This window comes from Lotus japonicus, chromosome 2 (assembly GCF_012489685.1).
Source record: "Lotus japonicus ecotype B-129 chromosome 2, LjGifu_v1.2".
Classification (NCBI taxonomy): Eukaryota; Viridiplantae; Streptophyta; class Magnoliopsida; order Fabales; family Fabaceae; genus Lotus; species Lotus japonicus.
Genome location: NC_080042.1, coordinates 49,102,224 through 49,120,187, shown reverse-complemented (window position 1 = coordinate 49,120,187; position 17,964 = coordinate 49,102,224). Strand labels below are relative to the sequence as shown.

Here is a 17,964-nt window from a genome sequence, read left to right as displayed (position 1 = left end):
ATTTTCTAGCAAGAAGGGCCAGAGCTTCAGATAGATTCTCACTTTCACTATCAGCATCATCTCCTTCAGTGGTGTTGGATACAAAAGCAATGCTTTTGGTCTTCTTTTCAGGTTTTTCACCCAACTTTAACTCATAAGTCTGCAGAGAACCAATCAGCTCATCCACTTTCAAACTGCTGATATCTTGAGCTTCTTCAATAGCAGTGACCTTCATTGCAAACTTGCTGGTTACAGACCTCAAGATTTTCCTCACAAGCTTTTCATCTGACATAGGTTCTCCTAGAGCAAATGAAGCATTTGACAGATCACGCACACGCATGTGATATTCAGAAATAGTCTCATCTTCTGTCATTGTCAAGTTCTCAAAACGAGTAGTAAGCATCTGGAGTCTAGACATCCTCACCCTGGTTGTACCTTCATGTGCTGTTTTCAAAATCTCCCAAGCATCTTTGGCAACAGTGCAAGTATTAATCAATCTAAACATGTTTTTGTCCACAGCATTGAAGATAGCATTCATTGCTTTTGAGTTTGCCAGAGAAGCTTCTTCTTCAGCACTTGTCCATTCATCCTCAGGTTTTTCTTCAGGAGTAGATATACTTCCTTCTGCTTGAGCTTTGACAGGATGCTTCCAGCCTTTGACAACAGCCTTCCAAGTTTTGATATCAATAGACTTGAGAAAAGCTATCATTCGAACCTTCCAGTAATCATAATTGGAGCCATCCAGGATTGGTGGCCTGTTGATCGATCCTCCCTCCTTATTGTCCATGAGATCAAGAAACTATCTCCCTGGAGCTCACCCACACAGAACAGGGGTGCCTGCTCTGATGCCAATTGAAATTCTAGATCCCTTAGAACAAATGTCCTGCACGATGCTGGGACAATCGATTAGAACATCATACAACTGAAAGACTTGAACACGAAACAACAAACAACTAAAAGGAAACAAGACACAGGAAGTTGTTAACCCAGTTCGGTGAAACTACACCTACGTCTGGTTAGCTTTCGCCCAATGAAAAGGAATTCCACTATCTCAAGAACTAGGTATTACAGACCCACATGAACACATCAAGTTCATTGTTCTTAACCTATTCTACCCAGTGGTATTCTACTTAGAACCACAGCCTAAGTATGAGAGCCCCTCTCACTTTTCCTCAATCACTGCCACAGTGATTGGTGAACAACAATAACACAGAGTTTGTTTGACACTCAAACACAACACAGAACTCAGTCTCACTTTATAGAATCAGTGAGCAAGACGAGTTCACAACTAACAAAGACAAAGAACAACTTACACTCTTAAGAACACTTGATCTTCAAGGTAATTCTCTCGATCAACATCAAGCTTCAGGTCTTTGTCAATATATATACTTCAGCAGAGGCGGCTAGGGTTTATTTGGGCTGAAGAACACTTTGATCCAACTCATATCAGCAGAGAATCTTTCAAGATCTGATATGAGTGATCAACAAGTAAAAATAGAAACAAATCTTTTTAATCACAGATTTGCTTCAACAATTACAACCCGCAACTGGCTCCCAACACACAGTTACTTGACCTTCAAGTAAGCACAGATCATACCATAAAGCATAACCACAAGGGACCCACTTGCATGCCAGCAGGGGCGGATGTCCTGGCCTTCATCAAGGCAGATGTCACAACATCGGCTAGGACATCAGGTTGTTTTTTTTTTACAAAATTGATGACAACAAAGGAACAACACTATGGGTTCAGGAGATGGAGAAGATCTTCGAGGCACTCCATACCCCAGATGCCGAGAAGGTCAGCTTGGCAACTTTCATGCTGAAGGGTGATGCCGAGTATTGGTGGCGTAGTGCCAGACAGCTGATGACGGCCAATCATGAGGCCATCACCTGGGAGTCTTTCAGGAAGGCTTTCATGGACAAGTACTTCCCGGAGACAGCAAGGGAAGAAATGGAGAACAAGTTCCTCAGCTTGAGGCAAGGACCTACGTCCGTGGGGGAATATGCTGCACGTTTGGAAGCCTTATCCAAACACTTTCGTTTCTTCCAGAACCAGGTGGATGAGGTTTATCTGTGCAACAGGTTTATGCGCGGATTGAGGAATGAGATTGAGAAGGCTGTTAGGCCTTTGGGAATCAGGGTCTATCAACAGCAGGTTGAGAAGGCTCGTGAAGTCGAGGCTATGGAGAACAGGCAAAGAGGCCATACAGAGAGCGGAGGAACAGTGCGCCCGGGACAGAATCAACCGGGAAGATTCAATGGACAGAGACCAGTGGGGAAGTTCGATAAGGGCAAGGCGCCAATGAGAAAGCCTTACCAGCGCCCAGCTGCCCAAGTGCCAAATGTTGTGAGGGGAGCAACCCCTGTTACAAAGGAAGATGTGACCTGCTACAAGTGCAATGAGAAAGGACACTATGCTAATGAATGTAGCAAGGAGATTGTATGCTGGAGATGCCGAAAACCAGGACATGTGGAGAGAAATTGCCCGAGTGCTGCTCAAACTGAGCCAGTGCTGAATACTGCCAGGGGGAAACGACCATCTGCTCCAGGTCGTCTCTTTGCTATTTCTGGCGAACAGGCCGCCGTTACTGATGACCTTATCCAGGGTACGTGTCTTATTGCTGGAACATCACTAATTGTTTTATTTGATTCGGGTGCTACGCACTCATTCATTGCTGAGGATTGTGTGAAGAGGTTAGGGTTACTGACTGCTGACCTACCCTTCAATCTGGTGGTGACAACCCCTGCCGCTGATCGATTAGTTACACGCACGGCATGCTTACAATGTCCGTTGGTTTACGAGGATTGGAAGTTCTTTGCGAACCTCGTCTGTTTAGGGCTCAAAGAGCTGGATGTGATCTTGGGAATGGATTGGTTAGCGCAATATCACGTGCTCTTAGATTGTGCTAACAAGGCGGTAGTATTCCCAGATCCCGGCGTTACGGATTCTTAAACTCGTACAACTTGGGAAAGGGTTCACCGGCGTATGTGAACTCTATCGTTGCCGAAGCGAAACATGATGGTGATGTGCGCAATATCTTGGTGGTACAGGAGTATGCCGATGTGTTCCCAGAAGATGTACCCGGCTTACCACCAGTTAGAGAGACGGAGTTCTCTATTGACATTGTGCCTGGTACTGGACCAATATCAATGGCACCTTATCGTATGGCCCCAGCGGAGTTGGCAGAATTGGCAAAGCAGTTGGATGATCTATCCTCAAAGGGATTCATTCGACCTAGCGTATCGCCTTGGGGTGCACCTGTGCTATTGGTAAAGAAGAAGGATGGGAAGTCCAGATTGTGTGTGGATTACCGGCAGCTGAATAAGGTGACAGTGAAGAACCGTAATCCGATGCCTCGGATAGACGACTTAATGGATCAACTTAGAGGAGCGGTGATTTTCTCGAAGATAGATCTTGGACTGGGCGAGCCCCTAGAGGGGCAACGCCCAGGGTTCACACCGCCCCGTGGCGGGTCCCCAAGCCAGTAGGGTTGGGCCTCGTTTAGCCAGGCCCACACGGCCCATTAAGGACACTAGCATATGGGGGCCCAACACTACCTCTATAAATAGGTAGCAGATACCAATTGTAAGGGACTTTGGCTCATTTGATGAATACACACATGAAATTCAGTTATTCTCTCTCTCTAGGGATTACACCCTTTCTCAATGTTCTTATCCGGAACATTTGGCGCCGTCTGTGGGGATCGATAAACTTTTGATTCCCGGATCACGTGGATTGATTGCACAACTGATTTTGCTTGAGATTTTCGTTGATTTTCGTGGATTTCGCGGGACGGATTTTGATTACGGAAATGGATCTTGGATGATCTTTTTGGGCTCTGGATTGGAAAAGGAATACGAATAAAAGCATCGAAGGCAAGCCACGCATTCTGAGGCGGAACCGCCTGTGCTACTGGGAGGAGGGGATTTGCGATTTAGAGTGGACGGATCTGTTGATTATTGCGGCATCACAGGCGGATCGTGGCGGAAGCTTGATCGCTGTTGACAATCGACGGAGCGGGAGCTAATTCGAGACTGAGAAAGGAATCGATGAAACTCAGTGGCTATAGTGGACGGGAGAATGACGGATCAAGAAAGCTGATCAGGTTTCGAAACGGGAGAAAAAGCAGCGATAAAAGGAGGAGTTTCAGATCGGTGGCAATGCGGAGGGGAAGGAACAGGGTGCGTTCACGAGAGAATGACAGATCGAGATTCAGCGTGTAGAAGGGTGTTAGTTCTTCAAGGCGCATCCAGCGATGGCAGATCGGAGCAACACGGTTCAGACCGACAATGAAGAGCGTCAACAGAGGTGAAGCTTCAGATCGAGGAAGCATGTAGGCAAGGGAGAGCAGATCGGTAATGACGAAGAAAAGAACGAAGGCGAGGAATCTGTCCAGAGCACAATACATGAGGAGCAGAGCCAATCCCGAGACGTTTTTTGATGAGGCGTTGGAATTCTGGCGAGCACGTTTGCTTTGGCGAGCACGTTTGCTTTGGCGAGCACGTGTTGGCTTTGGCGAGCACGTTTTGAGGCTAGGCGGCGAGCAAGTGTTGTTGGCGATGGAGTTCGGCGGCGAGAGAACGTCGCTGGCGTTGGAATCTGGCAAGCACGTTTTACTCCGGCGGCGGAATTCTGGCGGGCACGTTTTGTTTTGGCCGTGGAAGTTTGGCGAGTAAAGCGTTGCTATGGTTAAGATCGCTGGCAAAAAAATTTTCCAATTCCTTCAAACTTTTCCTCCATCTTTCATTTGATTCCATTCTCAGTTGTTGTATTTCCTAATTTTCTTATTTTGAAGTTGATAATAGAAGTTATATTGTCTTCACTAGTTTTGATTCAGACAGAGAGGAGCAAATCGGATCAAAGAGAAGGAGTGGGTGAGTTGAGACACACCAACTGCTCGATGAAATGTCACAGAGGAACATTGTCCTTTCCAACACCATGAGGGATGACCTTTTCCCTGCTGCTGGTGATAGCACGTCCAGTGTCGGCGTTGCGGCAAGTGACTGCCGAGCAAAATGGCAGATTACTGATTTTGGTTGAGTAAACTAAGGCAATGGAGGCTAGTTGAACTGAACAATAGTGGTGTTCGAACAAGGCTCAGAAGCTGGAGTTGGAATGATACGCCGGAATTTCACATGTTCAATAAGGTTTTCTTTAGCACCATGGATGATTGTTATGATTATGAAGTTGCTGCAGGAGCTGAGTTAATTTATTCTATTATCAACCTTCTGATTCTGAGTGCAATATTCATCTACGGTCAGATTTAATTTGACATTTCTAGAGAATGATATTAATGATATCTGTTGATTACATTAGAGTATAAAGTTCTCTCATTTCACCAAAATGCCCTTTACACTTTCTGTTATACAAGTATGAAGTTCAGGAAAGGCATGTGCACATGGTCAATTTGCTAGGAGAAGGAGTAACAGTGCAGAGGATGATAACAACATGAGATGCAGCACATTGGATTATGGTTTAGCTTGGAAGACTCTTCCATAAGCGGTTTGTTATTGGGTGGGACAAGCTCCTGATGGCGCGATTTAGTTACAAAGTGAAACAAGTTTCACGATGAACTAAATTAGCCCCGGAAAAGCCCACGTAACCACCGGATTCATTGGCGATGTGTGGGGTACAAATTGCCCATTCTACTGAGCACCGCTTTGGTAATCCAACTGGCCATTGGAACCCAAAGCACTTTGAGTCCCGAAATGGGACGATCACACCAAGGGTGGCGACCTACCGCTAGGGTGGTGACCACATGCCAAAGGGTGGCGACCAAACGCTATGGGTGGCGACCTGTAAGACTCAGTTTCTAGACACACAAAAGTCGGCAAAAGGGTGGCGACCTGACGCTAAGGGTGGCGACCTACCGCAAGAGGGTCGCGACCTACCGCAAGAGGATGGCGACCTACCGCTAAAGGGTCGCGACCTACCGCCAAAAATGAGGGTAGCGACCTACCGCAAAATGGTGGCGACCTACCGCAAGAGGGTCGCGACCTACCGCAAGAGGGTCGCGACCTACCGCCAAAAATGAGGGTAGCGACCTACCGCAAAATGGTGGCGGCCTTACGCTGAGAGTGGCGAGCAAGCCAAACTAATTTCTTATAAGGCACAAAATTCTTTGACAAAATTGGTTTTAACTTAGATTTATAAGAGCACATCTTTGGTGGTTGATTTTTCTTTGATGATTAGGAAACAGGCTAAAGCAAGATGGTGATGGCGATGCGGCGAGTGAGGACACTCCTACTCCTCATGACTTGGACGGAGTCTGGTGGACTTGTGGCAAAGGGCGACCTGCTAGGGGAATCACAAGGGGACAGAGATTGGCGGTCACATTTTGAAGACACACTTCGCTCTCCTGCTTCGAGCTTGTGGACTTGCGGACCAAGGGCGAGCTTGGTACGGCGTTCCTCGGCTGGCGGTTTCGACCAACGCGCAGGAACTATTCCCAAGCTTCTAGCTGCAATAGCTTCCCCGCCTAGAAGATCACCTAACCACGCTACTTGGCGGGATCAACAAAGAATATATAAAGCGTGTAGGTCGCCGACATAGCGCGAATGAAACACAAACCGCTAATAGGCGCAAGGAAATATACAAATACATGAATCACCGATTGACGCGGGACCTAGAAAGATGGTGTACAAACGCCTACAAGATTAAGGAGTCGTGGTGGCCCGCCACATATGACGTGACTCGCTGAATAGAAGCCGGCTCGCCTGGTGACATGGTCTCCCGCCAATTTCTCCCGCATCCGCCCCTCGTAGCATCTTCACGGATCAAGTTGCTTCCGGGGCGAGTCCCTTAATATGGTGAAAGGACTCAACCAGTCCACGAGACACCGAGCTCGAAGCATGAGAGCATAATGTGTCTTCAAGCCGAAGTCGCCGCCGCATCGTCCTTAGGAGAAGGTCCGCCCAGCACGCATGCTCCTTCTCTCGCCCGAGTCCACAAGTCCACCAGACTCCGTCCAAGTCATGAGGAGTAGGAGTGTCCTCACTCGCCGCATCGCCATCACCATCTTGCTTTAGCCTGTTTCCTAATCATCAAAGAAAAATCAACCACCAAAGATGTGCTCTTATAAATCTAAGTTAAAACCAATTTTGTCAAAGAATTTTGTGCCTTATAAGAAATTAGTTTGGCTTGCTCGCCACTCTCAGCGTAAGGCCGCCACCATTTTGCGGTAGGTCGCTACCCTCATTTTTGGCGGTAGGTCGCGACCCTCTTGCGGTAGGTCGCGACCCTCTTGCGGTAGGTCGCCACCATTTTGCGGTAGGTCGCTACCCTCATTTTTGGCGGTAGGTCGCGACCCTTTAGCGGTAGGTCGCCATCCTCTTGCGGTAGGTCGCGACCCTCTTGCGGTAGGTCGCCACCCTTAGCGTCAGGTCGCCACCCTTTTGGCGACTTTTGTGTGTCTAGAAACTGAGTCTTACAGGTCGCCACCCATAGCGTTTGGTCGCCACCCTTTGGCATGTGGTCACCACCCTAGCGGTAGGTCGCCACCCTTGGTGGGATCGTCCCATTTCGGGACTCAAAGTGCTTTGGGTTCCAATGGCCAGTTGGATTACCAAAGCGGTGCTCAGTAGAATGGGCAATTTGTACCCCACACATCGCCAATGAATCCGGTGGTTACGTGGGCTTTTCCGGGGCTAATTTAGTTCATCGTGAAACTTGTTTCACTTTGTAACTAAATCGCGCCATCAGGAGCTTGTCCCACCCAATAACAAACCGCTTATGGAAGAGTCTTCGAGCTTGTGGACTTGCGGACCAAGGGCGCTCGCCCTTCATCTTTTCACGCCATGTTGGCGACTTGGATTTTTTGCATACACGATGGATAAGCATTAGGCAGTTATAGTTTTCTTAAAGACACACTTAGCTCTCATGCTTCGAGCTCGGTGTCTTGTGGACTTGTGGACTGGGCGAGCCCCTAGAGGGGCAACGCCCAGGGTTCACACCGCCCCGTGGCGGGTCCCCAAGCCAGTAGGGTTGGGCCTCGTTTAGCCAGGCCCACACGGCCCATTAAGGACACTAGCATATGGGGGCCCAACACTACCTCTATAAATAGGTAGCAGATACCAATTGTAAGGGACTTTGGCTCATTTGATGAATACACACATGAAATTCAGTTATTCTCTCTCTCTAGGGATTACACCCTTTCTCAATGTTCTTATCCGGAACAGATCTTAAGTCAGGATACCATCAGATCCGAGTTAATGAATGTGACATCCAGAAAACCGCATTCAGGACTCGATACGGGCATTATGAATATCTTGTGATGCCGTTTGGAGTTACTAATGCACCCGCAGTGTTCATGGACTACATGAACAGAGTGTTCAGACCATTCCTGGACAAGTTCGTGGTAGTATTCACCGATGACATCCTAATCTACTCGAAGAGTAGAGAGGAACATGAGGAGCATCTGCGCCAGGTGTTGGGCGTGTTGCGCGGGAAACAGCTGTATGCGAACGGCTCAAAGTGTGAGTTTTGGATGGAGGAGGTGAAATTTTTGGGGCATGTCATATCAAGTCAGGGTGTGGCAGTGGATCCTAGCAAGATCGAGATGATTCTGTCATGGGGGCAACCAAAGACAGCAAGCGACATCAGAAGCTTTGTTGGGCTTGCTGGCTACTATAGACGATTCGTCAAAGATTACGCAAAGTTGACTTCGCCGTTGACCCAGTTGACAAAGAGGAATCAACCGTTTGCGTGGACGGAGAAGTGTGAGGCTAGTTTCCAGGAGTTAAAGAAGCGGCTGACCACCGCACCCATACTAGCTTTAAATAAGGAAGGAGAACCTTATGACGTGTATTGTGATGCGTCGCACAATGGTTTGGGGTGTGTAATGATGCAAGATAAGAAAGTAATTGCCTATGCTTCAAGGCAGTTGAAGACTCATGAGAAGAACTACCCCACACATGACTTGGAGTTGTCTGCCATAGTTTATGCTCTCAAGATTTGGAGACACTACCTCTATGGCAGTACGTTCACGATCTACAGCGATCATAAGAGCTTAAAGTACTTGTTTGATCAGAAAGATCTGAACATGAGGCAGCGGAGGTGGATGGAATTCCTGCAGGACTATGAATTCACTCTACAGTACCATCCGGGGAAAAGCAATGTCGTATCCGACGCTCTCAGCCGGAAGGCTATACATGTGTCCTCAATGATGGTCAAGGAGTTAGAACTGTTAGAGGCTTTCCGAGATGTGAGCTTGGACGTTAAGCTCGCACCAGGAAAACTGAGTTTCGGAATGGTGATGGTGTCAAGTGGACTCTTGGAAGAGATCAAGTCTAGACAAGAGACAGATGAAGGGATAGCTGAGTGGCGAAACCGTGTGACTCAGGGAAAGGCACCAGAGTTCTCTATTGGAAATGACGATATTTTGCGATGCAAGGGACGGATATGTGTGCCTAACGATGCAGAAATGAGAAGATTGATCCTGGATGAAGGGCACAAGAGTAGGTTGAGTATCCATCCCAGAATGAACAAGATGTATCAGGACTTGAAACTTCACTTCTGGTGGCCTGGGATGAAGAAGCAGGTTGCTGAGTATGTTTCTACTTGCTTGACATGTCAGAAAGCGAAGGTAGAGCATCAGAAGCCCGCAGGGAAGCTGCAACCACTAGATGTCCCAGAGCGGAAGTGGGACAGTATTTCTATGGACTTCGTGACGGCTTTACCTTTAACTCGGAGGAAATTTGATGCAATTTGGGTTGTTGTTGATCGTTTGACAAAGACCGCTCATTTTATCCCGATCAACCTGAAGTACAAGGTGGAGAAATTGGCGGAGATTTATGTGGCTGAGGTTGTGCGTCTGCATGGTGTGCCGACCAGCATCGTGTCAGACAAAGATCCGAGGTTTACCTCTCACTTTTGGGGAGCCTTGCAGCAAGCCCTCGGAACTAAGTTGAGATTGAGCTCTGCCTATCATCCGCAAACCGATGGGCAGACAGAGAGGACAATCCAGTCGCTGGAAGATTTGCTACGGGCCTGTGTGTTGGATCACAAGGGCAGTTGGGATGAGATGCTGTCATTGATCGAATTCACTTACAACAATAGTTTCCATGCGAGCATCGGCATGGCACCTTACGAAGCTTTGTACGGTCGGAGGTGTCGTACGCCCTTATGCTGGCATCAAGATGGAGAAAATTTGGTGATTGGCCCGGGATTGGTGCAACAGACCACCGAGAAAGTCAAGAGAATTCAGGAAAAGATGAGAACCGCACAGAGTCGCCAAAAGAGTTACGCCGACAACCGACGAAAGGAGTTAGAATTTCAGGCCGGAGACCATGTCTTCTTGCGGGTTACCCCGATGACAGGTGTCGGAAGGGCAATCAAGTCCAAGAAGCTTACTCCGAAGTTTATTGGGCCGTACCAGATCACGGAGCGAGTTGGACCGGTGGCGTACAGGATCGCCCTACCACCGTTTCTATCCAACATCCATGACGTTCTTCATGTGTCGCAGTTGGAAAGTACATGGCAGATGAATCGCATGTGATTACGCCAGACGATATACAGCTGAGAGATGATCTGACAATGGAGGTGCCACCCATCAAGATCATCGACCGAAGCATAAAGCGCTTAAGAAACAAGGGGGTACCTTTAGTGAAGGTCATGTGGAACCAAGAAACCGGTGATGCGACCTGGGAGTTAGAGGATAAGATGCGGGAGTCACTGAAGGTATGAAAAACGGTAGAAAGGGGGGGTTTGAATAACGTTTTCAAGATAAAACTTCCACCTTAAAGATTTCAACAAATCTTTTCGAGAACTAAGTGCTCAAGATAAGAGATAGGAAAGCACACAAGGATTTTTATCCTGGTTCACTTGATAAATCCCTCAAGCTAATCCAGTCCACCCGTTAAGGTGATTTCTTCCTTCTTAGAATGAAGGCAATCCACTAATCAAGTAAAGTGTTACAACTGCACTTGAGACCTACAAGTGACTAACAATTACACTGACTTATCTCACACTAAGATTCACTCTCTTAGTCTTCTCTAGGATCCGATCAACCTTGATCTCCTAAAGGCAAACTATACAACTGTATATGAGGTTCTTGTTTACAAAGAGAATGCTTCTAAAAAGCTTATAGTAAACACAATGAAATTCAGATGAAAGAATGCTTAGAAGGTTTTTGAATATAGCTTGCGCGTGTGTGATTCTTCCAACAGCATCTTTCAATCTTCAGCCTCTATTTATGCTCCAAGGATTAGGGTTTGAACGCTGCATGGAAATGCTACCGTTGGAGGGCAGTTCTGGAAATTCCAGCTTCTGCTGTGGCTGAGAACGTTAGGTAGGTCGTCAGGATAGTACATATGCTTTTGTACTTGGATAGTGACATGACCCTTAAACCTAGGAGACTTCTGATCAGGGGAATGCTTCATGTTGGAACTTGTGAAGCCGGTTGATCAGAGTCAGAGGGAAAGCACAGATCCTCTGACCGTTGTATCTTCTGATTCTGAACTCAGAGGGAAGTACATGGTCTTCAGAGTTTCTTGCTTCTGGACATCAGAGTTTCCACTATTCAGCTTCTGAATCTTCAGAGTCTTCTACACCATCAGAACATCTGAACCTTCAGAGTTTCTTGGTTGTTAGAACTCTGGATCTTCAGAACTTCAAGTGAGCTGAGTCCTTATCAGAGCTTGATTTACTTCAGATCTTCTGAAGCTTTTCCACTGTTCAGACTGAACATGGACAATGCGAAAGCATTGCTTGGGTCACTCTTTAAGCACAGTGCTTCTGATTTGTGTGAGATTGAATAGAGGTCAGAGCCTGTAAATAGCACACTCAGAAAAACACGTTAGAGTACAATAATTGTTCATATCAAAAGGTTAACTTGTAATCATCAAAACATAGAGTTGTACTACTAGATCAAAACTTGATCTTACAGTCACATCCCGATTTATTTGTAAACCCTTAAGTTTCGAGGGCGAAACTATTTTAAGGGGGGTGGTATTGTAAGGCCCTAAGTTCAATTTGGAACAATTTTATGAAAGTTTGAATAAAATTGGAGTTTTAGTTAATGTTTGATAACTGGCAGATTAGAACTGTCAACTTGTGTGACTTTTTAGAGGGTCTTAACGACCTCATTTGGGAAAACGGCCTTCATGAGAGTTGTAGCCCTTTAAGTCTAGAAAATTCTCGAAGTGGAATCAGGTCATTCCGACCTCTTTAGCTCGAGATATGCGCATTTTAGTGATTGTCGTTCAGGCTGAACAGTACCAGCGAACTAATTGAGGTGTTTTTATTTTAATTCCGATTTTGCTTCTGTTTTTACATAAACGGACTTGGTTTTTAATTGAGTTTAGACCAGATTAAGAGCTAAATTGATGGGTCAAGGGTTTGGGCATGGTTCGGGCTTGAAAAGAAAATTGAAACCCTAGCCCACTAGGTTGTGTGTGTTGCGGGTTCAAGTGGGGTAAAGGGGGGGAAACTAGTTTCTTTTCCATTCAATTCTGAAACAGAAACCCTTGCACTCCTTACGTAAAGAAAACAGAAGAGAAAAGAGTGAGAGAACCACCCCTTGCACCCTTAGCCGCCGCCGACCAAGCCACCACCGCCACCTTGTGCGCGCGCGAGAGAGAGAGAGGGAGACCTGCGAGAGAGAGAGAGCTCGAGTAGGAGGGAAGAGAGGGACGTGGACAGCAAGCAGCTGAGCTCTGAACCTGCATCTTTTCTTTTTTTTCAGACCAAGAACCCAAGGTAAGGGCTGGTCCTAGGAATGGGTAGGTTCTTAGGGAATATGCCATGAATTACATGAGAAACAACTTGAGTTTGTACTGTTTTTGCATGATTTCTTGTGCATGCTTGCTTGCTAGAATTTTTCTCTTGAACAGCCATGAATATGATCCTCAAACGTGGTTTATGATCTGAGTCTATGATCCCATGCGAGTTGCCATGGTATTTGTTGAATTTTGTGCTGTTTTGCACTTATTATAACATGATACTTGCTAAATGTTTGATTCTGAAATTTTGAGTGGATATTTGGGTTGTTGGGGCTGTACCATGATTGCCATGATCAAGGGGGAAGGAAGGAAAATTATTTTGAAAACCATAGAGCCATGGGAGGGTTCGGCCGAACCCTATTTCTTGGGGATTCGGTGGATTTTCCTTCCGTCTTGATGGTGGAAGTCGTGTGGTACCCTGTCGTTGAATTTGCTATGATTATGTGGTTGAAAGGCATGCAAATTATGATTATGGTTATGGATCTGCGATGTAATATGCTTATTCCAGTAATTGTCACAAAGGGTCGCTCACCTAGCCGTAATTCCCAATGTGACTATGATTTCTTTGTCGTTATTTTTATTCGACGTTGAAAATTGTAAGACTCTAGGATGACCTTAGAGCCTTAAGAACAAAGAGAAAGAGAATTTATAATGTTGTGACTCGCTTGCAAGTGAAATTAATTAGCGGACATAGGTCAGGTAGACTATGGTCCATGAGAACGATGGACTTGCACGCGAGGGAGATTTGTGGATCAGTGGATCCTCGTGATTTGGTTGACTGCGGTCACCGTGAGATTTTTGTGAAGTATTGCAGCTTCACGTGTTGTACATCTGCGGATGTATGTGATTGGCCATGGAAGTTTTGGTGGGTTGTGTGAAGTGAGGTTCCGTTCGATGATCTACTAACTATAGGAACCCTAATGTGAAAGGATTAATTATTTAATTTGGAAGTAGAAACATTATATTTATCTTGCTATATGTTTTTCTTTTAGACCTAACCCTGCTTTTTGTGTTATGTGTTACTTGGGGGGGGGGGTAGATGACGTCCACGACGACGACGCACGTCCATCACTGGACACTGAGACTTGATAGTCAGCTTGACGATCGGGCCTGGAGAGCCGACTCCTCCGGGACTCGAAAAGTCTATGTCGGGGATGTGAGCTTCATGGGGATGGACAGGGACGGAAACTTGGTGGAGGTCCGAACGATTGAAAGGGGAGTCATTGATATGCCCTATCCGCCTGCTAGGTTCCACCAACTTGAGAACGAGGGATTCGGGGAGTCGCCAGCTGAGTTCGAGCCCTGTGACGAGTCTAATGCTTCAGTTACGGGACCACGTCGATATGGTGGAGGCGCACGGTGGATACACAACAACTTGGTTGGACCAAGACCAAGAAAGAGAAGACAGGCTGTTGAGGACAAGAAGCCAAAGGACGACCCTGCAGAGCGACCGGGACAGTGATGGCATGACTGGGGGACCCTATGAGAGCGAGCATTCATTTTAGAACCTTACTTTAATTTTTGTTAAGCTTTATGGAAACTTTGATTATTTGATGTACACAATTTACTTTCACCGTGTTTTTTCCACACTTGGGTGTGGACACGGCATTTCTTTTATTTACAGTTGGTTTTATGACAGCGATAGATTATGTTCGAATCCGTTCATGAATTTAATTCAAACCGTTTTTCATTAATCCGCTGTTTCTGGTTAAAGTTGTAAATCGGAGGAACATTAATGAGGTTTCTAAAACGTGGTATTCAAGAGTTTTCTAAAGAGAAAATGATCTTTTATCACCTAATCAAGATAAGTAATGAAATCGGCGAAAATTAATTGTGAAGGTTGGTTACTGTGTGACACTCAAGAAATCGGGGCGTTACATTCAGGCACCTACAGATGTTCCTATTCAAGCTTCAGAACCAGCTCCACATCCGGAAATTGCTCTCCTGGCTGCCAGAATTGATAGGATACAAGATGATCAGCAGAGGTTTTTTCAGATGGTTGAGCATCAAGGCATCATTCAGAGTGAACAAAGTCGGCAGATTCAGGAATCTTCAAGTAGAATGGAGAACATGATGAAGTATCTGATCGAGAATCTCCCATCTTCATCAAAGCCTTGAACCCCTCTCATCTATCTTTCATGCATATTTTTTTTACCTTAATTGTCTGTGTACTTATTTCATGTTTGACCATGTTTAATTTTGCTACACTTAATTAATGCACCGTCCTCTTCTCTTAGTAACTCACATGCATTTATGATTCGATGAGTTTTATGCATGTTTTTCTGTTACTTCTCTTCTTTATAATCAATATGTCTTCTGTTGATTTGATTTCTGAACTTAAGGCTTTGGTATTTGACCAAATCTTTCCTTGGAGCATCAATCTCTCACTCACTCAAATATCCCAAGCTCTTGGGAAAATTGAGTATCTGCAGAAATGCTGGCTGACCCCGTTTCAGATCCACTGTCTACATACTCTGAAGGATGTTCTGAAAGAACTCCTTCGTCTGGCCTCTCGCCGGGAGGATCTGGAAGATCAATTCGAGAGCATTTGTATGCTCCTCGAACATGAAAAGAGGGAACGAGAGGATCAAGAAGAAGCAGGTCAAGCTGCTGTCTCCACTCCTGCCATCCAAGAGAGTGAGACTCTGAAGGAGGAACTGGCTGCCCAGTTAGCCTCCATTGATCAGGACATTCTTCCTTTGCACCTTCAGCTTCTCTCCATGAAGGACTCTCGTGCTTTCTTATGCATCTAGGACTCGTTTTCTTAGTCTTTTCTATCCTCTGTACTCTGTTTCGTTCATTGATAATAACAAGCGTCTTATCTGAGTTACTTATTTGTTGTTATTGCTTGTGTTTTTCACTCCTTTTGCTTATGACAAAAAGGGGGAGTACATAAAATGGTTTTTGATAAACTTTTAACTTTGCTTATATTATATAAAACCAGTAGAGGAGAATAAGTATCAAATACTTATGGCACATAGATATTGCCAAGCGTCCTAAAACAAGGAATACATTATGTTCAAATTTCTGAACTAATATGCCTCTGACGCCTTATTCCAATTCACCGGGACAATACTCTATGTTTTCATGTGATCTACGCAAGTTCTAAACCATCAATTTCTGATGAGTACACATCTTTCTACGGGTATCTTCTGATCACATCACTAGACTCCGAATCTAGACTTTAAATCATTTCATCAAGTCATAGATTCAGGGGGAGTCAGGGGGAGACCCCAGCTCAGAATCAGGTGCAATCCTAGATTCAGAAGGAGTAACATAAACCGCTACACAAGGATAAGTTTAAACTCTGATCTCTTCTCTCTTGTGTATTCAGTTTATTGATTAAGAATTGTTCATCAAAATACTTGTTTTGTCATCATCAAAAAGGGGGAGATTGTAAGATCAAGATTTGATCAGTGGTTGCATCTCTATATTTTGATGATTACAATTAAGGTTTTTGAGGATGAACAATTATGGTACTCTAACGTTAGTCTTTATGAGTTGTGACAAACAGGTTCTGATTCTGGCCCAAGCCGATTCCTTCAGAAGAAGAAGAACCAAGGGTTACCAAAAAGAGAGCTCTAAAGCTTATCATGTTCGTTCAGAACAGTGGCAAATCCTTCAGAAGTTCTGAAGATAGAAGCTCTCAAGAGGTACTGAAGAACTGGAGTCAGAAGTTCTGAAGACCAGATGTTCCTGAAGGAACGGTCCTGAAGTAGAAGACTCAAGTTCTGAAGACCTGCAAGAAGTTGGCTCTGAAGACCCAAGCTATTCTAGCTCTGACGTTCAGAAGTTCTGAGGAACTTGTTCAGAAGAAGAAGTTGCAAGGTCAGAGGATCCAAGCTTCGGTCTGACTATGATCAAAAGATTCACCAATGTCCATCTAAAGCACTCCAGATCATAAGTCAGCTGGTGAAAGGACAGGTCGCTGTCATAGTACACATCGTACAGTCTCAGTCTGTCCGCCACCTACCTCGTTCAGCCTAGCAGTCTGATATTACAAGATTGCCACTCCAACGGGCAAAACCCTAGCAACGGCTACATCATATGCCTTGGAGTATATAAGGGATGAAGATAGAAGAAAGAAGCCAAGAAACTTTGCCGATATTATTGAATTCATTCTAACCAATCTCTTAGTAATATTTCTTCACTGTTCTTAAACATATGAGTTTACCATTAGCTTTTCAGAAGCAATTCTTGTAAACCTGAAAGCTCTTACAAACACTTTGTAAGTTCCTTGAGAGACCAAGTTTGGTCGGATCTTGAGAGGACTGAATCAAGTTTGATTCAGTGTTTAGCTAGTCTTGAGAGGATCGGTAGATCTGCTTCTTGAGAGTATACTAGTGAGAAAATCAGTGTATTGTTAGTCACTTAGCAGGTTGCAAGTGCAGTTGTAACACTCATTGATTTTAGTGGATTGCCTTCATCAGAAGAAGGAAGAAATCACCTTCACGGGTGGACTGGATTAACTTGAGCTTTTATCTCAAGTGAACCAGGATAAAATACTTGCGTGGTTTACTTCATATTCTTCAGCACCTAGTTCTTATCTTTGAGTTTGGAAAAAGTTCAAAAGTATATCTTTTATTTGAAAAACTCTATTCAAACCCCCCCCCCCCCTTTCTAGTGTTTTTCGCACCTTCACCACATGTCCTAGACATTGCCATGCCAACCAGCAGGACATCTGCCCCTCCTGTGACTGAATCTGGCACTCAGGCCATAATTGCTGAATTACAGGAAGTCTCCAAGGCTTTGCAGGAGACAATCAGGGTGAGCACTGCCAGGAAGCTCAAGGTTGATGCTTTGCTACTCAAGCTACAAGAAGAAGAACGCCAAGGTGGTGAGCAAAGTGCTGTTGCTACAGCTGCTCAAGATGAGAGCCATGAAGAGGAGGAAGGATCTGAAGAGAGTGCAGAAGAGTCTGGAGAGGAGTCCGGTTTCGAAGACTAGATTGCTATGTTCTTTTTGCTATTTTCTTTTGTTTTTGGATGTATTTGTGCACCCTTTGCAACTTTGTCCTAAAAAGGGGGAGTAGTTTGAAGTTTGAAGATTCTATCTGCTATGGTCTGTAATATTTTTTGGGCTACTGCTATGAAGACCTATGTTCCTACTGTGAAGTTGCTACTGTGAAGACTATGTGTGTTTTGTGAGTGTTACCTTTGGTCTGGTTTAATTTGAAGACAAGTTCAAGACAGCTATGTTTTGTTTCAAGTTGCATTTTCTAGCTTTTTGTGGATAGCTTATGTGCAAGTTGAAGGTATGAAAAAC

The 17,964-nt window shown here is 45.2% G+C and overlaps 1 protein-coding gene across 1 annotated transcript; it reads left to right on the top strand.

Annotated features, from left to right (window-relative positions):
• Positions 1-1,732: 1,732 nt before the first annotated feature.
• Positions 1,733-14,817, top strand: LOC130736551 (uncharacterized). Its single transcript, XM_057588370.1, has 3 exons — positions 1,733-2,896; positions 3,031-3,249; positions 14,539-14,817. Exons 1-3 carry the CDS (start codon positions 1,733-1,735, stop codon positions 14,815-14,817), a joined length of 1,662 nt encoding a protein of 553 aa, XP_057444353.1.
• The last annotated feature ends 3,147 nt before the right edge of the window (positions 14,818-17,964 follow it).

Bases quoted from the DNA above. Each gene is read 5' to 3' on its own strand.
- LOC130736551 (XM_057588370.1), top strand. From the start codon at position 1,733: ATGGAGAAGATCTTCGAGGCACTCCATACCCCAGATGCCGAGAAGGTC. The intron at 2,897-3,030 runs GTAGTATTCCCA...TTGGTGGTACAG, and splicing joins TAGATTGTGCTAACAAGGCG to GAGTATGCCGATGTGTTCCC. The intron at 3,250-14,538 runs GTAAAGAAGAAG...TTAATTGTGAAG, and splicing joins GGGGTGCACCTGTGCTATTG to GTTGGTTACTGTGTGACACT.